At 40.6% G+C, this 26,635-nt stretch overlaps 2 protein-coding genes and 1 long non-coding RNA gene across 18 annotated transcripts in view; 2 read left to right on the forward strand and 1 right to left on the reverse strand.

Moving 5' to 3' along the window:
- Positions 1-1,395: 1,395 nt before the first annotated feature.
- On the reverse strand, positions 1,396-20,254 carry LOC140561078 (SLAIN motif-containing protein 1-like). Of its 3 annotated transcripts, XM_072685994.1 has the most exons (25): positions 20,185-20,254; positions 18,535-18,594; positions 17,647-17,749; positions 16,947-17,009; positions 16,730-16,819; positions 16,482-16,517; positions 15,939-15,989; positions 15,768-15,830; positions 15,631-15,684; positions 15,465-15,494; positions 15,175-15,231; positions 15,006-15,080; positions 14,520-14,570; positions 14,356-14,409; positions 14,203-14,265; positions 14,029-14,058; positions 13,864-13,944; positions 13,660-13,734; positions 13,501-13,563; positions 13,318-13,386; positions 12,775-12,849; positions 12,598-12,666; positions 12,407-12,518; positions 12,158-12,260; positions 11,668-12,062 (listed from the first exon to the last, which is right to left on the reverse strand). In XM_072685994.1, exons 2-25 carry the CDS (start codon positions 18,575-18,577, stop codon positions 12,040-12,042), a joined length of 1,533 nt encoding a protein of 510 aa, XP_072542095.1. In that variant the 5' UTR covers positions 18,578-18,594; positions 20,185-20,254; the 3' UTR covers positions 11,668-12,039. The 3 variants fall into 3 exon arrangements, with proteins under 3 accessions (XP_072542096.1, XP_072542094.1, XP_072542095.1); XM_072685995.1 differs by lacking the exons at positions 11,668-12,062; positions 12,158-12,260; positions 12,407-12,518; ... (10 more) ...; positions 15,006-15,080; positions 15,175-15,231 and adding exons at positions 1,396-2,337; positions 2,480-2,762; positions 2,882-3,070; positions 3,609-3,619; XM_072685993.1 differs by lacking the exons at positions 11,668-12,062; positions 12,158-12,260; positions 12,407-12,518; ... (20 more) ...; positions 18,535-18,594; positions 20,185-20,254 and adding exons at positions 1,396-2,337; positions 2,480-2,762; positions 2,882-3,070; ... (4 more) ...; positions 7,706-7,842; positions 9,819-10,432.
- LOC140561082 (uncharacterized) lies at positions 2,965-18,960 on the forward strand. Its single transcript, XR_011980024.1, has 3 exons — positions 2,965-3,044; positions 3,853-3,931; positions 18,904-18,960. It is a non-coding gene; the product is annotated as an uncharacterized lncRNA (long non-coding RNA).
- Positions 20,255-24,182: 3,928 nt separating the features above from the next.
- mycbp2 (MYC binding protein 2) overlaps positions 24,183-26,635 on the forward strand; it is a 60,903-nt gene continuing 58,450 nt past the window's right edge. For 12 of the 14 annotated variants that reach the window (XM_072685973.1, XM_072685982.1, XM_072685975.1 and 9 more), the window contains exon 1: positions 24,183-25,091. In XM_072685973.1, the coding sequence (XP_072542074.1) occupies positions 24,820-25,091 (272 nt within the window). In that variant the 5' untranslated portion in view covers positions 24,183-24,819. The remainder of the gene's footprint in view (positions 25,092-26,635) is intronic. The other 2 variants (XM_072685985.1, XM_072685980.1) reach the window with 1 other exon arrangement.

Raw genomic sequence — 26,635 nt, forward strand, 5'->3', positions numbered from 1 at the left:
TAGAAATTAAGTCCTCATTTAGGCCGAGCTCATCCAGTTGAGTCCAGTGAACTTAATGTGGCATTAAGTCATGTCATGTGACTCACCTGCAGCATACTGAGTGCAAGTACTGTTCAGCCAATTAGCTTCTAAGGTACTGGAACTGAAAGTGAGCTTCAGCAGCGACTGTTACTGCAGCCTTTTGTTCATCAGCCCACATGCGCAACTACTCTCTCTACACCGATCTGCCATAATATTAATGCCACCTGTCTAATATAGAGTAGGTCCCACTTGTGTTGCCACAACAGGTCTGACTATTTGAGGCATGGACTCCACAAGACCTCTGAAGGTGTCATGTGGTATCTGGCACCAAGACGTTAGCAGTAGATCTTTCGAGGTCTGTAAGTTGTAGGGGGGCTCTATGGATCACATCAATGAGCCTTAGCTGACCATGACCATGTCACCAGTTTACCGGTTGTTGTTTTTTTTAACCTTTGCTAGGTGCTGACCACTGCATACCAGACAAACCTCACAAGACCTACCTGATATTTTGGAGAGGCTCTGACCCAGCTGTCTAGCCATCACAATTTGGCCCTTGTCAAAGTGGTTTAGATCCTTATGCTTCTTCCTTATGCAACTTAAATAACTGACTGTTCAGTTGCAGCCAGCTAAGTAGATGCCCACCCACTGACAGATGCCACTGTAGATGTGGTGTTAATGTTATGGCTGGTTGGTGTACATCTCTACATTCACTCTGATCCCTTACTTCAAAATCACCCTGTCCTTCCTTTCAAGTCCCTGACTGTCAGGTGCTCTCTTCTACAGTCCTGCCAATAATCTAACACCTCTTCTCTCCTTCTTTGTTACCAATAGTGCAACAAAAACACATTTTGTTCAATGGGAACACATTATTTTTTTACCAATACAAAACAATTTTTTTTACCAATCACCACCCCTTACACATCTCATCTCATCACACTGTGAAGCATGGATTCTGTGTGCACAAAAGTCAGAAGCTGATAATGATAATGGATGGCCCTTACATTCCCCTGACCTAAACATCATAGAAAATGTAAACAGACCTTAGACAAGCGTTTACAAACTTTGAATTCTGCCAGAGGGGGTGTTACTAACTTGTATGTTTTGAAACCTTAACCATATTTACATATAACTGCAAACTTCTTTATTTAACAAAAGCAGTGGAAGTTCATTATTTTATGAAATGGGCCTGCTGAAAGATTCACATTAGGTCTGGGGCCAGTGAAAGCACTGAAACTGAGATCACTTTGTTTAATGATCAACTAAAGCCTATCCATGGTACTACATATCTGTGCTTTACTTTTGTTGTTGTTCCATCTGTAGATACACATTATTGTTCACTCACAGACTAGTCACAGAACCTCTCCACGATGATGATCATGGTCAGTTGAAAAGCCTTTATTTCAATGTTAAAATACACGTCTTTGCATTCCCATCATGTTTTAACAAAAAGTGTTCTAGATGTGCAATTCATCAGCAATGCTCCTTCACATGAGCATCTTGTAAACATACAATTATGCATGTTGCATGTTGCATTAAGAGGCATTTGTATTTTTTAGACTGTTGAATTAAAGAGTAATAATTACTAAGAAATGACTGACTGGAGAGGGCAAGATTATGACGGGAGCTGTAATGTATGTGTAATATTGTGAAAAACCAAGCTGTCCATTATTGACATGGGTAGTTACTGAAATATCAAATCTTTGTATTCACAGTTACAGTTTAATTTCATACTTATCAAAAAGTGCTTCTTTACAAACTTTTAGAAAGGAAAGCTTCAGCAGTACTAGATGTGCTTTGTGAAAATAAACTTAACTGGCACTAATCTGCATGTTCTTCCTCAACAAACAGTAAAAGCGCAATTTGGGAGACTTATGGCATTAAAAACACTTGACATTAGGCACTAAAATGACCAATATTTGATCATTTTATCTAATTAATAATCTCACTTGATGCTTGGTTTCTGTAACAAACAGTAAAAGTCAATGAGAGGGGAGTAATTTGTATGTAAACAATTTTTATGCATAATGCTCTAATCAAAATGTTTGGCCAAAGGGCATATTGCAGGTATTTCTTTATATTGCATTAACGCAATTAACACTGCTAACCTTGTTATACCATCAATTATCACGAAAGTCCTTGTTTTTTTTGTTTCTGCTTCAGTTTGTGAACAACAGCTCTGCCCAGCCAGCTGGGCTTTAAAAAACTGTTGGACGTTGGCGGACAGCAGTAGTTATCCAGCATTAATAGCATCCATCCTTCCAGCTTGCATCACGCAGGGCGCTCAAAGCAGCCATGCTCTTTGGGGGCGTCAGTAAGCTATAATGATTAACAGATATTTTAGAATGTGCAAATAATATTGTACATAATAGATAAATAATAGCAGACAATGAAATAATCCATCAATCAAGCATGTAATGTAATGTAGGTTATGGTGGGAACTGTCAGCAGATGTGATTACCTGCGCACTGGCTGAGCAATTTTGCTGCGGGCGGTCCCAGTGGTCCCAATGAAGGAGGCTGGTCGAGGTAGAGCACTGCGACTCGTAGAGGCCGAGGTGCTGGGTTTACTGGGGAGAGGAATGCCACTGCTGGAGAGAGAGTTTAAGCTAACTGATGAAGGCATTGTGGTGGGACCCTGTATCGTTGGACTGACATAGGCTGTGGCCTTCAAAGGTTGCCGCGTTGCCATTGAGAAGTTGCCTATACTCTGTACTCTTTGCTGCAGCTGACCTGGAGAGGGAACTGAAATGTGGATATCATCAGAAGTGAAAAACAAAATTCAGAGCAAAATAAAGAAATAGCCCACAGAAGTATTAACTGCCCTCTAAATACTAAACATAAGCTGACAGTATTGCCCTCACTTGCAGTCTGAAGCCTGGCAAGCCCACTTGAAGAGTCGAAGCTCTGACTGCTGCGCAGCGCGGACGATGAAGATGAAAACGACGGGAAAGCTGTGGCAGGACTGGCAGGAGCAACAACGCTTGGGACACTGGGCACAGACAGCATGCTGGGAGCTCGTATGAGGTTTGGCATACTTCTCCGCAACTTGTCTTCAAGCACAAAAATACATCAAGTAATGCGAATGGTCAGAAAATAACTACATTAATAAATGTTAAAGCAACTCTGAAGACTTTCTGTTCTTATAAACCCTATTACTTTCATTTTAAACGTCCACTGAGATTTCAACAGCCCCTGCTATGTACTACCTGATCCAGCAAATGCTGTTCTCCCATTTTGACATAAAGATACCAGCATTTGGTGTCCTGGTGGCACTGGCCTGGTGGTCACTCAACCGCTCATAATGAGAAACTTTGCCCAACAATCTGGATACGTGAACATGTGGTATTTAATATATATATATAATATACTGATTGTGTGAATTATGACTGAAAGAAATATCAGTAACTTAGTATAGCCATATAAAAGTCAGAATGAATATGAATTAGTATAATATTTAAAAAAGGAGTAATGATTTACTGGGACAACTGCAGAAGCTATAGAGACACTATCAGCAAAACACTAAAATGTTGTGCTTAAAAATTCAAAAAGCAGTAATTGACTATTGCCTATGTTGTGGAGTGTGCTGACCTGTGCTGGTGCGGTAAGTGTGTGCTTCGTTGGCTGTATAGCTAGTTGTGCTGGAGCTGGGGCTGGGGTTGCTGAACTGCTGGTAGGACAGGCTACTGAGGTACTGAGGGCTGGAGGGGCTGCGACGAGCGTCTCTGGGGCTGGAAAGGTTGTGTGAGTGGGACAGGCTGCGCTGCATTGACCCCGTACGGAAGAGCCGGGGTTGGGGAGGTGGCAGATCATCACAATCTTCCTCTTCCTCCAGGTCCATGGCAGTCCTCCCTGGTCGACGCAAACCTGAGTGCACAGAGAAGCTGGAGCTGCGCCGAGCGACTGTGGCCGAGGTAGTGGCATACTCCTGACGCAGACCTAAATACACACACACACACAGATTAAGAGTGGGAATTACATAGTAAAGATACAATAGTGTGATGGTATGAAGGTATGTCTCTTTTTTCAGTAATTTCATTAAGGGTCACTTCACAGCTGATTCTGTGATACACAGTAGATCTCTTTTTCATGCTGCCAGGTCTGATATAAACATTCTTGTATGGGCATTATCGGGTTATATGCTTGCCCTGTTTACATGACCACTTAAATAATCTTATAACTGCAGAAATCAGATTATGAAGTGCATGTAAACACACTTATGGGCTAGTTAAGGTTTAAAATGTGTGGCCAAATTAAATTCTGTAAAGAAGAGTGGGTCTCCAAGTAGTCTCCAAGCAGTCAAGTAGTCTCCAAGATGTCTCCAAGTAGACTGATCTTTAGTAATATGAAGTATTTAGGAGCAGCTGTTCTTCCTAAAGGCAGCATAATCAGTTAAGTTTAGAGGGGCAAATGCTTTTTTCACATGGGTGTTATAGGTGTTGCAAAACTTGTTTTCTTTTAATTTATTCTTAATACATTTAATGATTATTTAAAAACAGTGTTTGTGTTTGATAGTTCAATAACCCTTGGGTTAGCTTCATATATTATGGCCCTGCTGAAGAGAGTGGTACAGTGACACTATAGCATCAACAGTTCTGAAGAGCTTTTCATACTTCTCAGAAATGTAACCAAACTAAGACCTTAATTACTGCATCTGATATCTCATATCTGCTCATCCTGGGCAGTATTAAGAGAACAGTCTAAACGGCTTGCTCAGCTAAGAAATACTTAGCATTCCTCTGAGAAATGCAAAGAAAGAAAGCTGAGGGGGCATAATTCTGCAACTGAGTCGGCACTGCCTCCTCGCACATCCCAACACCCATCCCAAAGGAGCCTAGCCTTATTCCTATGCTGAAAGATCAAAGCTTGTAGTAGTGTACTAGAAAGGACATACTCTCTTCTTGTAGTCGGGCCATGACCTGCACATCTGTCATGTCCTGAAGTTTATAGTCCATAGAGATTGAGTCATCCTCCAGCTCTGAGGTGCTGAAATCATTTTCCGTGGAAGACTGTGGGCTGACGGCTGCATGCGGACGGCCGTAGTCTATAAGTAAAAGGAGGGTAAAGTGGGTTACATTTGGCAGTTGCGTAGGTGATAAAACAAACTGCATATGACGTTCATACAAACTATGTATGAAGACCTCAGTACAGAATCAAAAATATATTTATACATATATATTTTTGAGTGGCAATTCCATATTAGCTAAACTGCTTGTAAAGCCCAGAGATGAACGATGGAATAGTATGGTCAGGCTTACTGTAAGTAGCCGTGTGATAGAGGAATGAGGGAGACCTCTCGGCCAGGCCACCGCAACTCCTCCCAGTAAGAGGCTGCTGCAGCAAGCAGTGGCTGGATGGAGAGGATGGCACTGGATCAACAGAGACATGAGAAGTAGCTCAGTGTAATGGATTCACGGTATTTGATAACCTGGATGATGAATATGAGATGCCTTCACTAAAGATCATAATGTGTGGCCACTACACATTCATAAAATAGAAGTTCTAAACATGAAAGATGAGCAAACCTTCTATTTGAAGCATATTGTGAAACTTCTCAGGATGCACACGACCATAAGTGCTCCATTAAGCCTGTGTGTAACACTATATGGCTATAAAGTCTTTTCTATAGGGGTACACATGCTCTTCTAGCCATTTCCACAAAAGACAATGTCACCAGACCTGATCAATAATGTCTCACATTTCGCTACGTCTATGCTGAGTTCTACTCAAAGACATCTGATATCTGTTCTTTCTAGAACAAAATCTATACAGATCGTTATGCATTTAGGTCAGCCGTGCATATATAACCATCACATATATCCTAAAGATGTGCAACTGTCATATAATTTAAAATGATTGCAATTCGTTGTTGTATAGTAAGTGCTCTGCACTCATATGAGACAAAAAGCTGGTGCAACTGTAGTGACAGTAGTGTTACCTGTTTGTTCAGTTAGTGTGGGTTTAGTAAGAGGTTTAACAGAAGCGCTTAATGAGTGGAGTCCATCTACAGGGCTGTAAGCAAGGGAGGATGAGGCATAGCCTGAGAGAACCCCTCTCCATCTTTTGGCTAAAGGAAAAAAGGGAAGGGATAGTAGTTAGTTGCTGGCTATATAGGGTACATTCAATCATACATTGACAAAGTTACTCTAGGCTTTCCTTCGATGGAGACACAAGGTTAGAGCACACAGTTATTTATTTAGAGTTTATTTTAGTGAAAACAGTAAGTAACTGCACCAAAAGCATTTCAGTTCCCACATCTGCCCCTCTGTCAATCTTCAATTAGTAATGCAATGGAATGAATTCTGCACAGACCATTTAGCTAATCTGGAAATATTGGTAGGCAAACAGAGCGCTGTGCTTTTGGCTTACCTTACACAATTAGCCCTGCCACAACTGCATGAAAACTAGCATTCAAGGCTGCCCACAAAAACAGCTTTTTAGAGACTGGCTGAACAAAGCTGTATTCATGACCTCCTAGCACAGAGCCAACCTTGCTCAATCTGGCCTTTCAAACAGCAAAGAGAACACAAAGCTCAGCAACACACTCCTCTTTGGATACATCTCATACATTATTGATATAGGGACTGATACAAATGGCCTAATTGATATCGCATGCTATCCTCATGCCTTGCATGTCCTAGCTGAGATATGTATTAGACCTGTGGAAATGCAAGTGCTACACTCCAGTTTAGCAGAAGGGTTAATATAGTCAAGGGTTTCTATGGTAACCCTCTTCTCCTCCATGGTTGCAAAACACAGGATTGAATATTTCAGGTCTAAAGAGAACCGAGTATAGGAGAAGGGTTTAGTCTGTTTCATAAGCAGCAATGTATAAACTATTAGAATTATACATATTATTATCATTAATTATATTATATTCTATAAAAAGTGTAAACATGCATGTATTGTAATGTTGTATGATGTAATATTGTGTATGCAGAAACCAAAAATGCAATAGGCCAGTAAATAATCTGTTCTGCTGCCCATTCTTGGTGCTACAAAACAAGCTTATACAGTAGCTCTTAAACAAAAGCCATTTCTGTGTGCATATCTTTGACTCACTCATCCGAGGCTGCACCATCGTGACCTTGCCTTAGTCCTTATTTGGCGCTTTTCTAGTGTCACTCAAACCACATGGTTTTTTATCTTCAGAGTATAATTATGGACTCTTTCCACAGGAGCATGATTCTATCCAAGTAGACTGACACTTACATAAGTGCATAATCCAAGCTTAATACCAGGGTCCTTCGTACCTTTTGCATATTTCCACAGTAGCTCTTTTCAAAATAAAAAGCAATGGAAAAAAGGAGCAAACATGATCTACTGACAACTGTCTAAGACGTGAAAATTGAAGGAAATAGTCAGGCATGTTTTAGCAACATCAGATTTCCCCGTCACAGCTGATCTCTATATCAGGACAGGCCGACGAAGTAAAGCTGATTATTGCTATCCGAGGTTGAATAGAGCTGCTATTATTAAACAGCTTTTCAAAGAGACTATGATGTCCTGACGATGAGCTTCAAGTCCAATGTCTGATTCTGCTTTCCCTGCAAGAGCAAGCTCCAGTTTTGTTCAAGAAGTTCAAACTTCTTTAGGTGTACATAAAAACACCACTGGTACTGCAGACAGCCCATAATCAATCCCTACTTCCTTGCTTGTATTTTAAGGCTGTGAGAAAGACACCATACCTTGCTCTAGTCGGTAGCATAACGAACGTTTCGCTAACTCCACCTCTGGGCTGGGGTTATCAAGCACGTGTCGACACCACTGCTGAGGACTGAGGAGGGACTGCGGGAACAGCTTTGCTTTTGAAGACACATATAACCTGGAGATATAAGAGATACAAGTCAGCGTATAGAATGCATGGGCTGCACTCGGAGATGTTTAGCTAGATATGGCTAAAAGGCATTTCAGCGGATTGATGGAGAGATTGGACGGACACTTTGCAAAACAATCAATTTGCCTTGCAGATTGACCTGTTACGGTGACACAATTTCAATACGCTGACTATATGTTACTATATAAATGTGTTTGAAGGAAATAGTAAATCTTGTCTGGTTTATTGTGAGCCACACTGTGGCAGCTTTTTGATGAATGGCACATTAAAGAGTAACAACACTTATTTTAAACTAAACTCAGAATTAAACACCTAAATCTGCATTATGTGAGAACTGGTATTTTTTGCTCCTGGGCTCTGCTTACAAATGGGAAGGGTAATTTGTGCTATGAGCACCCCAAAGGACACACTTTACACATGCATTTTTGAGCAAGCTGAGAGATAGAGAACTGACATCTGAAGTGATAGAAGCATGTGGGCTAACATGGTAGAGCAGTATTACAGGATTTTACACAGATATATTTACACTGTTCTCATGAGCGGTCCCCTGCCCGGTTCACCAAAATTACATAGTGCAGTCAGCAGCATACCAAGCCCAGAGTAGCAACAATAGAGATGCTATTCTCCAATGTGTCACACTTCTGGGTCTTCCTCCTGCCTCAGAGTCCAACAAATACAACTCCCATAATTCCCCCCAACTTGAGGACTCCGTTAAGTCAGCCCTCATCCAATCATGAACAGTTTTCCCGTTCATCTCCACAGTACTAATGCTTTTCGGCTGTGTCTAGTATAAACCTGTGTACATAACATGTCTCTTCCAAGCTCACCGTGCTACATATTGCCAACCTTTTGTTGTTTGTCCTCTCTTTGGTTGCCCTTGTATTTGTGCTCTGTTAACTGTCACAAGCTCCTTGTTATTAAACCTATTCTTACCTGTAATTCTAGCGTTACACAATGATTTCAAAGCAGGAATTTTTAAGTAAAAATGCTACGTAATGTTGCTTTAAGATGTGGTCTTATGTAAAATGCACTGTTAAAAAAAATTGAAAAAGTGAATAATAACTGTTTACAGCTGTGGTGACAAGAACCAGACATCTGATGAGTTTCAATTTAAAGCTGTTAAACATACCTCACAGAAACCTTTTCCTTCAGCTTTTCCACTAATCGACAATTTTCAACATATATATATATATATATATATATATATATGACACAGAAAATATGTGTGTTGGTTCACTGGTTGTTTTGGATAGTTATTAAAATGGTTATATCTAAACTATAGACATAATGACCGCTGGTTTCTATCACCACCACTGTATAGAAATTTGAGTCAGTAGGTTTCTCTACAATCAGTTATTAGTTTGTTTGTTTTTTATTAATAACAGGACTTTCCTCTAATTATGTCTCTAAAATAGATCATCCCATCCAATCAGAACGAGGTGGACGCACGCAACTTTGTAATAGTGTTTGATTATCAGCATAGGGATCTGGGCCTGGGGTATGAAGCCGATCCTAGAAGGTCTGTGAGAGGCGTACAGTGTGTGGTAACTGAGAGTGTGGCCTATTGAGAGGTTCCTTTCGAGTAAGCAAATCTGTTCTGCTCATTAAGATGTTCTCCATCAGAACCCTTCAGCCATGAGCATTTCAGATGTAAACAGACCTAACAAAGGACATCTAGAATAACACACCAGCACATCACTGCTGCAGCTGGACTTACCTCAGGGGTCACTAATAAACTAGTTAGCTACATGGTAAAAATAACAATGGCGAGCAGGTGTGTCAGTAATTCAGGTAATATTTCTGCATGGCTCCATCTCCACACAATTACTTTAACAGCTCATTGAAATAAGCCAGCACTGATATGATGTTAAACCCCGTGTAAATGAAGATTAACCCCGTGTTTTAATTACAAAAAACACATTCGTTTAGAATTGGGTCAGTGAAATGGAGCAGGGCTGCAGTACCAGGTGTCTTCAGCCTCTCCATCGATGCAAAGAAGAGCAGAAATGTCCAAAATCTCAGCCTCGTCCAGCGCTGTTTGCTCGCTGCCGTTGTTCTCAGCCTCCCTCTGAGGATGAAAATACGGATAGAGCTCCTCGGTCGTGTGGGGCACAAACGGAGCTGTGGCGGATGCAGGCGACACACAGTAATTCCCCGTGTAGAGCCCTAGCTGTCCAGCTGTGAGGTGTCCGGAGCAGCTCGAGTTTGAGCACAGATGGCCGGCTGAGGTGCAGCTGTTAGCCGTGTTCGCTCTGGTCCTCAGCTGCTCGTTTTGGCGCTCCAGCTTCCGTACGAGCTCCTGGAGCTTTTTCACCTCCAGCTCGGCGTCCATAACCTTACTGTTGCCGTTGACGTCCGCCATCATCTGGAGGTTCATCACAGCGGCTTCCATCGGACACCAACCCGCAAATTAGCCAGGAGTTAAAAATGGTGGCGAGGCTTTGAGCCAGCTTGGCCGAGTCCAGCTTTCACTGCTCGGCTGGCAGCGCCATGCTTCATTCAGATGCTGAATGTGATGTGCTGCTGAACGCAGAGCCTGGCTCTCAGTGTCTCCTCCCCTCAGCTCAAAACACAACACAACACAACACTCTCTCTCTCTCTCTCTCTCTCTCTCTCTCTCTTTCTCTCTCTCTCTCTCTCTCTCTCTCTCTCTCTCTTTCTCTTTCTCTCTCTCTCTCTCTCTCTCTCTCTCTCTCTCTCTCTCTCTCCATTTCTCTCTCTCTCTCTCTTTCTCTCTCTCTCTCTCTCTCTCTCTATTTCTCTCTCTCTCTCTCTCTCTCTCTCTCTCTCTCTCACACACACACACACACACACACACACACACACACAGGAATACTAGCCTGCCAGGCATTTTAAAAGACCTCTCCTATTGTTCAGTTTTTCTGGTGTGGGGATGGAGGAGAACGTGTTACACTGGACGATGCTTGTTGAGATCGTTTCATGGAGATGGCTTTTGCTTATTTGTCCTGTAAATAAAAGTAATTGGTTTAAACAAACATGTATATGTTTAATATAAATATTATATATATAAATATATATATATCAAATTCTTAAATGGAATATAGCATAATTCACAAATTCAATTCAATATTAAATTTTAATAATAGTAGGGGTGTAACAGTAGCACACAGCAATATAACTGCAATCTGCAATGCAAACAATGGGAGTAAAAGGCCTCATCCAAATACAGATAAATACATCCATATATATATCATGTCATGTATACATAATATGTCATGGCAATATTGGTCAGAATGCGTGCATTACATCCATCTTCAATAGTGATCCAGTTATAATAATTGTAATAATAGTTGTAATCATTTGAGATTATTCTGAAGAAATTTAAGGGTTAAACGTCTGTCTTCATTATTCTATCCACTATGTATCAGTTCCACTTATAGCAAAAACATCCCAGATCATGATGCAACCACCACCATGCTTAACAGTTAATACAGTATTCGTGGGGTTAAATGCCTCATCTCTGCTTTAACAAACATACCTCTGGTCAAAGTGACCAAACAACCCAATCTTTTCTCATTTGACCATAAAACTTTCCTCCAGAAGGCTTTTTCTTTGTCCGTGTAGTCAGCTGCAGACTAGTCGAGCTCAAAGGTGTCAACTTTGGAGCAGGGTTTTTTTTTTCTTGGACAGCAGCCTTTCAGTCCATGCTGATGATAAATTCAGTTGACTGTAGACAGTAACACTGCTCTTCTGGCAGCTTCCAATTCATGACAGGCCTGTGCATTGGTGGTTTTTGGGTTGTTCCTGACCATTCTGACAGAGGTCCTTTTCAGCGCAATTCAAACACCAAAATGAATGACATTTAGCGTTTATTTCTTCATTTAAATACAGAACTGTCAAATGGGGGACCTATTTGTGACCCCAACACTTCTTTACAGTTCTTTATTGATAAAACATATCACCATAGAGTGGCTTACAGCAGACATATTGCTCACTTCAGTTTTTAATACAGAATTTGAGGAATACGATAAAATATATAAAGCAATAATAAGGAAACCTCTCACCCACCCCCACCACTCACTGTAAATAAACCCACTGCCCAGATGGTCTACTGCTTGAGAAGAACATTTTCCTTCACCTTATGAAAGTAATTAAATATGTAAATATATGGAATTTCTTAATTTCTTTGCTTCTCATGTTTCAACCTCAGTGGTGACACATCTTCTAACTTCTGCGATGCCACTTTTCTGAAAAAAAGCAAAAAAGCAGATTTAGAAAATACCCTGTTAAAAAAAAACAAAAAAAAAACAGTACACTTATGAGCACTGGAGCACTCCCTTACCCCGGGTGACACCAAAGCAGCTCTCGCACTGCACAGTGCGATGATAGACCCACATGCTGTCTCCCGCCTTCAGGTGGCCCAGAGAACTCTTACACACCTCACACTGTTGCACAGAAATCCACAGAATGTGAGAGTGCTTATTTAATGAAAAGTGAAATGTAATAAAATAAACTAATTAAATGATCACTATCATATTTCAGTGATCTGTTATTAAATAAGTACAGGTCTAAACTAAAATAAAAGGCCTACCTTAAAACAAGTTGCATGACACTGTATATTCATGTCGTCCAGAATCATCTTGATGTCAGAGATCATTGGCTTGTGGCAGTATGTGCAAAGATCCTTCTCAGTGATCTTCCTACTGTAAAGTGATGTGCATTTAACATTTACTGTCCCAAACAAATGCAAAAACATGTAAATAGAGTGCAGGTCAGTCCTACCTGTCAGGTGATGTGTACACCGTTTTGACAGTTTTTGATGTAAGAGTATCATAAAGATGATCCACAGGCCTGCAGAAAAGACAAACCAATCATCATCATGTTCAAATCCTGTTAAATATTCAATTTTACATTGTAATTTAAACATGTATTAATCAGTTGCCCGTTCTCTGACTGTACCTGCTGTCTGTGTAAGTTGTAGTAGTAGTAGTAGTGTATGATGAACTAGAGCCGCCAATACTGCGCCGTTCATACCTTTGCAAAGAACATAAATGAATTCATTTGCAGGTATGGAAAAAGAGAAACTGTGTGGGTACTGCATTGAAAAAATCTTACTCAGCTAATAGTGTGGAAGTTTATGTAGCCAAAAGTGTATGTAAAAAGTATTGATATTTAAATATGCTCAAGCTTATGCAAGATAAAACTAAATGGTTTAACAGATGAAAAATGTACATTGTGTGTTGTGTACGGCACTGTGTCTCACAGGTCCGCAACACAGGTCCACACAAAGACAAATTTGCATAGATGTGGGAAGTGTGATTTCACACTGATATTAAATTACACATCAAATGTGCTGGAACTAGACTGATGGACAAGAAACATAGAAAAAAAGAAAGAAAAAAGAAAAATCCCATTATACATTTAAGGCCTGAATAAAAATGTAAAAAATATATATATATTTTAAATCTGAATATATAAATATCTAAGTAAAATTAATCTCACCTGTCAGGTGTTGAGGACACGGTCTTGACAGATCTGGTGACCACCGTATCAGGAAGGTAATCCTCGGTCCTGCGAAATCGATACAGTGCCATTGTAAAACAGGTGCAGTCTGCAATGTGACTGCGCTGTGAAGTTCCTTGAGCACGCTTATGTGAACACTGGAGCACAAATGACAATGCGTACCTGCTTTTTTTGTATGAGGTTCTGGTGTAGGTCGTAGGACTGGTTACGCTGGTTGGCTCATTGCTGTAAAAGACACTATATGTAAATGTCTTATTTGGAAGTCATCACAAAAGACTAGAGTACTATGGTAATATGCTGACCCCACCCTGCATGCCATACCTGCTGGTGTCAGGTGCGGCGTGCGCAGCCTTGATGGATGTCGGTACAAGGGTGTCAAACAACTGGTCCTCAGCGCTGTGAGACGGACGAAATGTAATGTGCTTACAATTATGCCATTAATATAACCGTGAGGTGGTTGGAACTGGTGTATTGGTGTAGTTATATTGTATAAAAATGCTGATATATGCTGAAAGACGAGCTCACCTGGATTTGGTGGTGATGGTGTGGGTTGTCGTCTTCGATGTTGGAGCATCATCATAGCTAGTATAGGTTTTGGTGCTGAAACTTAAGTTGGAAATGTGATTAAACCATAACCTTAATCCAAGATAATGTCAAAGAATTATCCTTAACATGAGTTGGGTCACCTACATCTCTGGATCAGTCTTCACGGATGACGTTCTGTAAAACACAAATGATTATCATGCCGTTTAGAGTTTGTGGTTCTGGTGTGGGTTGCAGGGGTCGATGTTGGAGCATTATTATGGCTAATGTCTGTTCCAATGCTGCTGATTAGGATAATGTTAAGCTAAGGAGGATTTTTACCTTGTGGTGGTTGTGATGGTTGAAGTTGGTGATGTCACTGGTTTGACAGTTTTTCTGTAATCTCTGAACACGAGAGTGCAAGAGTCAGTGCAACAGTTTTCTCTAGGAAGCTGTTAAATTGATTCAGACTTCACACACATATTCATCACTCACTGAGCTGTGGGTTCCTTGAGAGTAGTTTCAGTGATGATCTCCGTCTTGGAAACACTTGAGATTTTGACATAGATAGTAAGCCACATCAACCGTTATCACATCAATCAAATTTTTAACTTTCGATAATATTCAAATCAGGTTTTCATGCTGAATCATGTTCATACCTCTTGGTTGGAGTCTCTGTGGTTGTCACTTTAGGCTGAGTTTGAGTTTTCCTTTAAAGAGATAAAATGTAGCATTCCAGCTAAAATACCACTGTTTTCAAAATTACACAGGAAAGACAGTGACCTCTCTCCCTATATGCAAATACAGCTACCCCTAGCAGACAGCCGGTTAATGCAAAATGCTTGAGGGTAGATTTAAGATCTTTCACTTTAGGACAGCCAAACAAGCCCTAGGGCTTCTAGTTAACCTGTGAGCTACGTGCAGCAGGATTGTGACAGACATGCTGGCATGCAAACTGCAGACACAGGAAAGTGAAGGTGAGAATCTGATCAATATGGCCGTCTGCTTTCCAGAACAAGCAAACCCACAGAAGTATGAGGTACGCTGCCTATTTTAAGAATGATAAAACAGCATGGAAAAGCAAGCATGCCGTAGGGGGGTCAAGGATGCATGAAATGTCTGTAGTTGTACCGAGAAACACTTACCCGATATTGGTAGTATCAGAGAGGATCTTCTCAGTGATTGTTTCGGTTTTGGTTGGTGACTTCACAGAAGATGTCCTGAGGATATATGTGTAAAAACATCAGCAGTTTAACAAAAAGAGAGAGAGAGGGCAGAGAATGCAGAAATAGTTTTTCTGCTCAGTGTTTCTACCTGGTGGTGGTCACTCTGGTCTTGGGGCCATCTTTGACAGTAGTAGTAGTGCTGGTGCTGAAAGGGAAATGCAGTGTTATTTTAAAAAGTCCTTCTTCTTCCTGAGGGAAGAATGTGCCCCTAAACAGGGTGTGTCAGATGGGTGGGGAGTTGATATTTTAAATGTCTGAAATACTTTTCAAAGGGCAGTTTATTGTGCGTGCAGAAACCCAACAGATATGCATTTGAAAGGATCACGCTGATGCACTGCATGAATAGAACAGCAGCTAAACATGAGAAGGGTCACCTACATCTTTGGCTCAGTCTTCACAGATGACGTTCTGTAAAAACACAAGTGATTATGAGAGCGTTTAGAGTTTGAAATGCTGGTATGAGTTGTAGTCGTAGATGCTGGAGCATTATTATGTATAGGTTTGATGCTGCTGATTAAGATAATGTTAAGATGATTACATTTACCTTGTAATGGTTGAAGTTGGTGATGTCACAGATTTGACAGTTTTGCTGTAATCTCTGAACACGAGAAAAGAGTCAGTGCAAGAGTTTTCTTTAGAAAGCTGTTAAATTGATCCAGACTTCACATATTCATCACTCACTGAGCTGTGGGTTCCTTGGGAGTAGTTTTAGTGATAGTCTCCGTCTTGGAAACTCTTGAGGTCCTGGAACAGATATTAAGACACAACAACCGTTATCACATCAATAAAATCTTTAACTTTCGATAATATTCAGGTTATTAATCAGGTTTTCATGCTGAACCATGTTCATACCTCTTGGTTGGAGAGTCTGTAGTCGTTAGTCTGGGCTGAGTTTGGGTTTTCCTTTAAAGAGATCAAACACAGTGTTCAAACCAAATGACTACTCTTGTACTCTGTTAAACAGGACATACAGGGCCATATTTAAGCGATCTTAGGTCAGCCATCAAGGGCGTGTCAGTGTATCTTTGCTATCGCAAAAGGCGTGGACTAAGTCTCTTAATTATTCATGGGTGTGTTTTGGGCATAGTGTGCAATAAACCAATCAGCGTGCCACTTCCCATTCCCTTTAAGAGCCAGGTGCGGCCTGACTTTGGCGGATTGCTATGTCAATGGTGCATCTTGCACAGTCTGGGAAGGCTTGCAGAAGCGGTGGGGCGCCTTGCCTCTAGAATAGAAACTAGACTGTCGGTAGAGTGTAAGATAGCAATGAGCATCGCGACACACCTTGCGCAGGGTGTAAGATACACCCACAGAATGGTAAAACATAGATACTATAATGCCTTTTTAAAGACTAAACACTAACATAAAAATAATAATAATTCAAGCATATGTTACCCGCGTGAGTCCAGCTCATCCTGACTTGCGCTGAATCTTCAAAAAATAATAATAATAAATCAACAACAAACAATATGATGTGAAAAATATGGCATGAGTTAACACTACTTTACTTCTTTGCATGCCTTATATATATATAGATATTTAGCATGTTGCTCTGTGTACTGCATACTGTGTGGTGAGATGATTTACACAAAATACCTGTGTATTTACTATACATGTGTATGTATTTTTGTCAGCTCTATTACCTTCTAGTTAGGGTCTGGACTGAGGATTTTTCGGGTCGAGTAGTTGAGGTTTTGGTGGTGGTGGTGGCTGAAGTGGTTTTATCTGGAGAGCTATAAAAATATATTACATAATTTATAAAAGGCAGTACAGAGTATATAATCAATGTGCTTGTTTTAATAGGGCAATGTTGTTTTTTTTATAATAAAAAGGGTGAAAAGTTCAAAAGTCATACAGTACCTGCTAAGGTTTTCAGCAGATTTAAATCGGCTTAGAACGGTTCTACCAAAGTTTGAGTCCTGGCTGTAAAAAGACCAAAACAATATGTGGGCTTTAGCACACTTCAGCTTTTTTGGGACCATGAATGTTGTCATTGTACATTTGACACTGTTTATATGACAACACATTTCACTGACAAATACATCAGATGTTTCCCAATCACAAAATGTTTTTAATATATTATAATGTGAAAATGGCAAAACAAGTATTTGACATATATAAAAGTAGTCAATTAATATATTTTTGGAAATATTCAATTTTTTAATTACATTTTAAGTAATTGTTTTAAAAAGCAAGATGTACATCAAATGATCCAACGGGTCTTTACTATGAAACTTGTCTTTGCCATGCTATGTATATATTTGCTGATACTTAACTTTAAGATATGCATAAACATATATGTGTTTAATAGTTTGTTCCTCAGATGGTTTGAAATAAATAAATGTATTTTAAATTTATTTAGTATATAGGCAACACACTGAAAAACCTTTTAGTGTGTGACATGTATTTTGGAATGAAATGCAGTGTATTGGAAATTTCTTTGAAATGTATTTAAAAATGTATAATCATGCATGTGCATATGTTTATTGCATTTGTGGGGAAGTGTGTAGAGTGAGAGTTTTATTTTATTGATTTTTGTTATGTTGGAATGTGAACTCACTCCACTGGTTTATCATTGTTCACATCCTTATTGATCCAGCTGTTGTCCTTTAGAAGAGACTTTCTTTTGCTGTCCTCCACAGCAGTCTTGGTGCCGCTCTTGTCTGCAATTACACCGCATATGTAGTTAATGCATCTGTTCATATTAACAGGCTTTATCTATAGCTAAACTGAACCAATAACCTTCTAGTGGCCATGCCTTTAATGTACGGTTTGAAGTGTGAGGAGATATTGCATGACTGTAGGAAAAGAGAGAACTTTAAGAACTTGGATTAGAGTTCTCAAGAGGCTTCTGCTGTATGATCAACAGCTGGATCCCACTTGATGAATATGAAAAAACTAGGGACTAGGGAAGAGACAAGAAATGGGAAGGTGCAGAGATGGAAAAAATGAGGTCGGGGAAAGTAAAATTTCACCTCAGGATTGTGTTCCAACTGCCTGGGCACATTTTTACTTTCTGGACCTGATGTCGCTTTTGGCCTAATTGTGCTTCCAAAGTTGTATTATGTATTTTTTAATGGTTTATTATGGGTCCTGCAGTTACACATTTTTAGTTCTGGTTTCCAGTTCACTACACATCAAAACATCAGGAATGTCCCCAAAGTGTTCATTCTGAGTGTAAAATTCTGCACTTAACATGTTCTTTATTAAAGCTGAAAGTATCTGTAAAGTGGGACCACGTATGCTCCAGCTTTAAGTGTTGAATTAACAACTGCTGCATAACAGTACTGCCACTAAAAGGGGTCGGTTGATGTATCCTCCAGTGTGAATGAAGACTGCTGCCACATTTCTGACCAGCTGTTTACATATACATATTGAGTGTCAGATGACCAAAACCTAGACCTTTGGTCTAGAATAAAGACCAAAACAATTTGACACGTTATCTCACCTGTTTGGAGAGGGTATGACCTCCTGGTGGTTGTTGCAGACATGGTTTTACAATGGTACTCTGGAAGGGAAAAATATCACAATAACATTATGGATATGATTTACAATTTCTATAAAAATTCTAAGAATCTGTGAACCAAAGCGCAAACACTGTGGGATCATGTCTTGTAACAATGGGCGGTTAAGACTTCACCCAAACTTGTACCACAAAATATTTTATACTGATTAAGATTTCTCTTTAGATTGGTGTGACTGATGTCCTCTTCCTCCTTGATGGTGCCGACTGATCTCTAGACCCACCCAGCAACAATGTGTAACTCAGTGTCCTCCTTTGGTATTCTTCAACTCTCTGTCTTTTACCTTTTTGCAGGCAGAACTTGTCTATCTTGCCCATCATAAAGACACACCCTACTCAAACACACTCCTGGCAGCTCTTCTGGATTGTTCTTCTGCCTTTGATGACAAAGACTACATGGTCATATGCTCCATCACAGATGTTTGTGAGCCTCATACAACGTAGACATAAGAGACTGTACAGAGAAGCTAGATTCTGTCCCTGGATAAGCGAGCAAAGTATCTAAAATGTATCTATAATGCTTGTCAGTGGATTAAAGGGCTTCTGGGTTTCATCCATATTGGTACATTAATGCCAGAGTATACAGAATAATACAATAGACTATGCCAACAAAAATGATGAGTAGGGCCACTTGAACTTGAACATATACTAGTATGAAATAAATTGTATCTTAGCTTAAACCCTACTGTCTATTATTACCTTAACACACTCCCTGACTAGATCAGCTTATTTGCTATGGATTATGTGAATGACATGCAAGGAAATCAGTTTTTATGTCCAAGACATTAATAAAAGGATCTGTTTTAGCATTCAATCAGTATGATAAAATTTGGCAGCTTAATATTCTGTCCATAATTGTCTAGTGAGTGCTGACCGAGTCAGGCTGTACAATGAAAGTAGTTTGTAATATATGAACATAGTCACTCAGTAAAAACACACAGTGGATGAACTTCATTACTGTACTTAACTGTTACCATAGAAGAAGTATTTTACTCAACTGAATGAACTTATACTTATATACGTTTTCTACCTTCCAAGTACAAAGCTCCAACGTCAAACTGTCTATTATCTGTCTATTAACTGTCTATTATCTGTCTATTATTGTCACTATTCTATGTACCACACAAATATACAGGTAAGTGAGAAGTTAGTTATTCTGGATTAAGCAGAGTGTGATAAGCCGGTGCCCAGCAATAGAGTTACTTTAATTAACAAAGAGAGAGAGAGAGAGAGAGAGAGAGAGAGAGAGAGAGAGAGAGAGAGAGAGAGAGCGAGAGAGCAAGAAAATGCATGTCCTTTTGATTTTATGTTAAACCATTTGTCTCTATATATAAACATTTTCTAATGCAGATGTAATGTTAATATGTTTTGATCTTTGCTGAAGTCTGTTTTTGGCTCAATGCTTTTAACTTTTAAAAGCGTAAGATGTTCACACTTTCACTTAAGTACAGTCTCTCTGTCCTAGTGTTCACCCTCGCTCTCAGACAACTCTTTTTCTACTCTAAGAAATAATAATAATAATACTAATAATAAAAAAAAACCACCAATGAATTTGTAAATCAAGATTAGTCCTACCTTACAGCCTCAGGTGTACAAAGGTTGAATGCAAACAACTTTACAGCGTGTGTCTCTGCCTCTGTATTTGACCTGCTGGGAGGGGACGTGAGGGCGGCTAAAGGTGTGGCCTTCACTGTACACAAACCACCACCGAAACCTGAACAGTTGGTTGCAGACAGGTCGTTATGGAGATGTCAGCCTGTGATTAGTGTTCAGGTATGACAGGTGGATCAGTACCGGTGACTCCATAAATTCAGGGATGAGCCAGAAGCCCTTCAGAGGGTGTGAAAAATGCTTCAGCTGCTTCCTGAGTCACTCAGGAAAGTATTTTTACACATTTTTATGAGTAAGCATCTGTTATGCATAGCAGCACCATGTACACTAATTAACATATACTGGTGTTGCACATTTTAAAACACCAGCAAACCAGTCTGATATTGATGTATTTTGCCTTAATGAGCATGACTATGTGATGTGGAAATGTTCTTCAACGGAAATGTTTTGATCCTATCTTAACCTTTGAACTGAGGAGTGAATGCAGCCATGCCAAAGCTCCATAAACCAACTCCAAGTCCTTCATGACGGTTGAAAATGAGTAATTCCATGTTTCCTGTCTGATATTTAATTTTAATACACACTAAACGTATTAAAGACTGATGTAACATCATCAGCTTTCTAAAAAAGACAGACGTGTGAGTATTCCGCACTGATGTAATGTCTGTTCTTATCTCTGTCCACTACAGCAGTCTTTTAATACCCTTTGTACCTAAGATATGCAAATATGCAGTAGTTGAGGAAAAGGAGACAGGAGAAATATGTCTCTGTTATCATTAATATTGAACTTAATAGAATGTGTATTTTTTTGGTACAGGTACTGAAAACATTCCTCTGTGACCTTCTGAGATGTCGGGAATGGGAGGATCGCCAAGTGTTAAACGCAAATATGTCCACATACTCTTGTTGGGTGTGACAGTGCATTTAATTTACACACCCCGTTAAAAAAAGGGTAAGTTATACAGCATGTGGTGAAGAAACTGATAAACATGAGATCTGATACTGTAGAACTGTCTTACAATACAGATCTGTTGAGACATGTTACGCCAGACTACGCCAGGCCTACAGGTGATCCGAATGTCTGTATTTCTTGCAGATACCAACATACAGAACATACTCAGAACTGAGTAACAGTTGGGGTTGCAGTGCTTAATACAAGATGGCAAAGTGAATCAACTATAGCCCTGTCCCTGCATTTAACTGGACAGTGAAATATCCAATATTCCACTCTCTACGTTTTGGGAGGGTGTGCCTTCCTTCTGAACATTTGTGAGTGTAGACTGTCTCCAACTTCCACCACCACTAGATGGTGCAAGTAATGAAATTTACAGAGAAATGATTGTTTTGCTAATAAACATCCGTGTGTCTACTGTACAATTGTTGATCTATTATCCAACAAATAAAGAACAGAAATTCACGCATACACCTTTTATGAAAAATCCAGTATGAATTTCCTGTTTCAGGTGCCATGGGAACAGACGTCCACTGAGATGTTGATAACTGCTGATAAGCTCAATGTTTTTTCGGCTAAAAGTACATTGGTGCGAATATACCATCTTTGTCTGCAACAGTGACTTCAGCTATGACAGACTATCAGATCTGACTAGGCTTTTCAATGCACAGTGCTTATTTAATAATTGCATGTCTTAGCCCATTGTCCACTGAATAAATTTGTTCTCCATGACTGGGCCGTGGTGAACTCCTGCCCAACATAAAGTGTCCCTTCTTGCTTTGCAGACCCAGACCATGAGTGGCATGAAGAGCATTTGAAACTAATAGGGGTTAATTAAGTAACCCTGAGCCTTCTGGTGCTGACAAGGTTGCAAATGCTCTGTGTCGTCTGAGTGTGCAAAGGACAAAAGACACATGAATTAGCATTCTGCATGCAGCTTTTTTTAAATATATATATAATTGCCTATGTATTACTCCTATATAGTGAAATACACTTATATGTCCAAATGTACCTAGATGCCCCGTCTAATTAGTCAAATGAGTTGCACAGGCATTCATTTGCACCAACACAGCTTGTATATTCTTCACAGATGGGACATAAGGACCCTCCAGTAATGGGCTGTGGGGCAGTACAACTGTTTCTCTGGAGTGCTAAAGCACTGTTAAACACCTTTGAGATGAGTTGGAATGGTGATTGGGATTCAGAACAACAGAACCATAATCCAACATCAGTACCTGACCTCAATAATGCTCTTGTGGCTGAATGCAATTAAATCCTCACAGCAGTGTTTCAACATTTAGTGTAAGTGCAGTTCTACTGCTCCATAGCCCAATGCTGTGGGGGGCTTTACACCCCTCTGGACGATGCTTGGCACTGGGCCTGGTGACCTTAGAAGCATCCTATTCTATTAGCTAGACATTTCTATAGTAATTATACATAACAAATTATGCTCATCTTAAAGTAACTGAATTCTCAGATTCTCAGAGTTTTTGTCTTCAGTACACTTGATACGCATATCTAGTCTTATCTAGTGTTCTCTCTCTTTCTTTTGCTCATCTTGCGGCGATGCTCTAGTGTTGTTGCCATGGTTAGGCTTTTACTCAAACAGTCTGGCCCTGTGGGACATGCTCTGGTCCCTGTTCACTTGTGATGTTGCGCTGTCTTCTGCTTCCTCCATTTCCGTGCTTTAAAGAAGCCAGTCAGTGAGACAATGAGCAATTTCTAAATAATTTACACTATGAGTGTGGATCAGTCAGGGCTGAAAGCGCACTAACAGGTCCTAACAGGAGATGCTGACTGTTTTTTTTTTTTTATATCATATTTATGTCTTATGTACATTCATGCTAAATCTGAAGAGGCTTGAATCGATTACTGGCAAATGTACTCTGCTGGAAGAATTCAGGGATGTTGTATATCTATTGTATGCATGTCAAATGTTTGGTCTATGTGCATGTGAGGTCTAATTCATTTCTTTTCTCCTGTGGTTATTCCATGTTATTGCACCATCACACCCCCCATCCCCCACGGCCTGAAGATCAGTTGTGCTGTAGTGCTCCAGTGGTGAACACGTAACCAATTGTCATGTGCCTTTTTGTTTGAAACATCATAAAAGCTGGATTTTGCCGCAACAGGGATGTTCTTCGCTCAATACAGCAATTATTTTTTATTGGTCATATTTGCCTTGCAGTATGATATTCTTGCAATAAAAGTCCAGTTTTAAAAAGACAAACAAACAAAATCATTAGATCTGAGAAAACTGGCACATTAACATGGAATTTTCCTATTAAAAGAAAAGGCCTTGCTCAGACGAAGAGAGGATAAGTGTCTTAAATCCTGTGCATTGAGAAAAATTCTTAAAATCTTCTGACAGGTTAAAGCAAGATTATAAAAAAATAGCTAAGTTTAAATGCTGACTGAGGTACAATAGCTTAAAATGTAAAATAATAACTGTAAATTAAAAATAACTGTAAAATGTAAAATTACAACATGGGCAGACCCTTAATATTTTGTTTGCTAATTACAGGTTAATATTTCTAATAAAGGAACTTCCATTCCCTGTCTTTTTCCCTCAAAGCTAGTCTTTCTGTCTCGCTGGCCTGGAAGTTATTTAACATCTATTGAATGCAGATTTTATAGGAATATTTCAGAATTCCTCCACATTTTCACAATTTGCATCTGAAAGCAAGCATTTGTGTTAAGAGAAGACAAGTTTGTGGCTGAAATCTGTTTCTTTATTTTGGCACTGGAAAGGTAGCTAGCTAAAATTATGCTAGGTCACCCAGAAAAACAGCAAGCACTGCTTGGCTAGCTTACTGACTACGTTTGGAGTAAGTGTAGCTACATTTATAATAATTACATTTTTTTCTGTAAACCATTAAATTAATGACACTACATTTGTGTGACAGCTCGTGCACCACAACAGGGCCAATTGGTAGCCTGCAAGGTTATCCGTGTTAAAAAAAAAAAGCTATGTTCAGATGGTCAGTGTGATGTTAGCTAGCATTTGCAGCCTAGAGGAAAAGAATCGTCGGCCCGTGTGACAATATGGTTTTGATTAGATCTTATATATTAAAACTGAAGACATGAAGGAAGCAGAAGATGCGATGTTTAGTGTGTGTGTGTTTGTGCTGCAGTGAGCGGCGACGCTACGGTAACCCGTTGCCAGTCAATGCGGTAACCCTCATCACTACAGTGTTATTAGGATGGGAATGTATCCCGGCATGCTTGACAGTGAGTCGAACAGGGAAGGATGATGAAGTAAGATGGCAGCGCAGCTAGGGGAGCTGCCTGTCCGGGCTCAAGAAAAATGCAAGGAACAAACGAAAACAACGGACGGCAGCTCGCGTTTTTGAGAGACCAGTATTGAAAATGAGTATCTGGTTCGGTCTAAATCGTTCTTCTCACAGGGGCGAGGGTTAAATCGCTATCTCGAGAAAGCAGCTTATTTCGCAGTTGCAGCCGCGGCTAACGCGTATACCGACCTCCCTGCTGGAGTCGAGCTAGTGGATGTAGCGAACGGTTCCTGGACGGTTTTCCTATTTACATCTCGGATATATGGGGAGGACTGACCGCTTCCTGGCCGGGAGCACCTATTGATCTTCAGCTAGTGACTTATCGGTGTGATATATGCATTGTTCCCCTAAACGATGATGTGTGCTGCTGCGGCAGCTGGAGCCGGCGGTGGGATTCTGTCCTCCTCATCCCCCTCAATGGGGCTGGGTGTCAGGGTCATATCTGGAGCTGGGAACGATTTCTCCTTTTTCGGAGCGGGTATGGGCTCGGCTCCCACTTCGGGGGCTCAGCCGGACTGTCGGAGCCGATACCAGCTTCTGCTGTCAGGGCGAGCTTTGGCGGAAAAGTACCGGAGGATTTACACGACCGCTGTCAACGACAAAGAACAAGGCATAAACCTCGGGAGGTGAGTTATGGAAGATGGATTCGCTAACCTGCGCGATATATGACTGGTTTTATGTAGCTAAACAGCGTAACGTTATCGCAACAAACACGGAGGTTAACGGCGAGCTAAATGGCTAGCTAACGAGAAGCGAAAGCGAAGCCGCTGAGGCAGGAGCAGGGGCTAATCACACCGAGCTAGCGTTGGGGAGGTTAGCTAGCGGGTAGGCAAGCTAACTTCCTTAGCTATGGGAGGCTGAGTTATAATGCTAGCTAGCGTTGTTTTTTTTTTTTTTATTCGTGGCTGTGCTTGAACCGAGAAAAGCCTGTTCCTGGCAACTCCCTTAGCATTTAAAATTCATGTGCTGACACGATAACAGAATGAGGGTAGCATTAGTGAAACCTTCAACAACCGAGACGAGTAGAGCGAGTACAGCTGGATGGGCTAACAGTAGTCTCGGCCCAACAACAACAGTTCATCTAGCTAATAACCCGTGAGCCAGATGGTAATTCTGCACACAGTAGCTAGCTAGCTATAGCTAACTGGGTAGGTTTAACTAGGCCAGCCCGTAACATTAGCTAGCACTAGCTACTATACAACGTTATCGTGCACAGTACTGTTGAAAGTCGATGTAGCTAGCACCGTTGTTTAAACCCAACGGTTGCTGCTGTAACGTTATCTTAATAGCTGGCCGGCTGGCTAATGACTATTCAAGCTAGCTAGCTAATACCATCTTAGTGACAGCGTAGCCGGCGCTAGAGCTTATCCAGCCAACAAGCTGTTCATGCTAGCTAGCTATCTCAATGCAGCACAGATATCAGATATGTTGCTAGCTACGTATTTCCCTATATTTTTTCATAATGGACGTTTTATGTGGTGGCCTGGATGTAAGCTAGATTGCCATAGGTCTGCAGCTGGGTAGGTTCGTATTGAGTTATCAGTGCAAGTCTTTTAGTCCTACACCAGACAGCAAAGTGGAAGGAGGGTTTGGTTCACTTAAAACCACTAATGAAAGGAATCGACAAAATCTGATGTATTTATTCGTGAAATCAATAGCTTACGTGCAGGCAACGCTCATTTTGTTAGCTAGCTTGCGCAGGCTCGAGTGCGTTTGGTCTTACGTCACCCTGTTCACATCAGAGCAGAGCGCTGAAGAACCGGCGGCCTCTACTACGATTTAGCCACTGCGTGAGATGCCGTCTCCATTACACACCCCTGTCCGTTCCGCTCCAGCTAATAGCCACAGTGCTTTTAATACAACTACAGCAAAGAAAACGCCTTTTCGTCATCAGAAAAGTGTAAACAAGGGTAGCTCGCCTGCGCCACCCACATGAGGATGTGCTCTATGATCATTCAGACCAAATGTATGGAGGACGCCCGGTCTGCCCGTCCTGCCCGTCCTGCCCTGCTCGATCGGGGAGAGTTTGCATGGCAAATCTTCATGGCACTGGAGCGACATGTCGTGAGCTAGTAATCCTAGTTGGGGACTGCCCTTGTGACAGCACCCAAACAGATCCACGTAGGCTGTGTTATGCGAGGTGCCAGGCTACTCCAACACGTAAAGGCAA

Source organism: Salminus brasiliensis, chromosome 8 (genome assembly GCF_030463535.1).
Source record: "Salminus brasiliensis chromosome 8, fSalBra1.hap2, whole genome shotgun sequence".
In the NCBI taxonomy this organism is placed as follows: Eukaryota; Metazoa; Chordata; class Actinopteri; order Characiformes; family Bryconidae; genus Salminus; species Salminus brasiliensis.

Coding starts and splice junctions, on each gene's coding strand:
- LOC140561078 (XM_072685993.1), bottom strand. CDS start 10,246: ATGGAAGCCGCTGTGATGAACCTCCAGATGATGGCGGACGTCAACGGC. Junction 3,071..3,608: donor CACTTACCGCACCAGCACAG/GTCAGCACACTC, acceptor TTGTGCTTGAAG/ACAAGTTGCGGAGAAGTATG. Junction 2,338..2,479: donor ATTGCTCAGCCAGTGCGCAG/GTAATCACATCT, acceptor TAATCATTATAG/CTTACTGACGCCCCCAAAGA.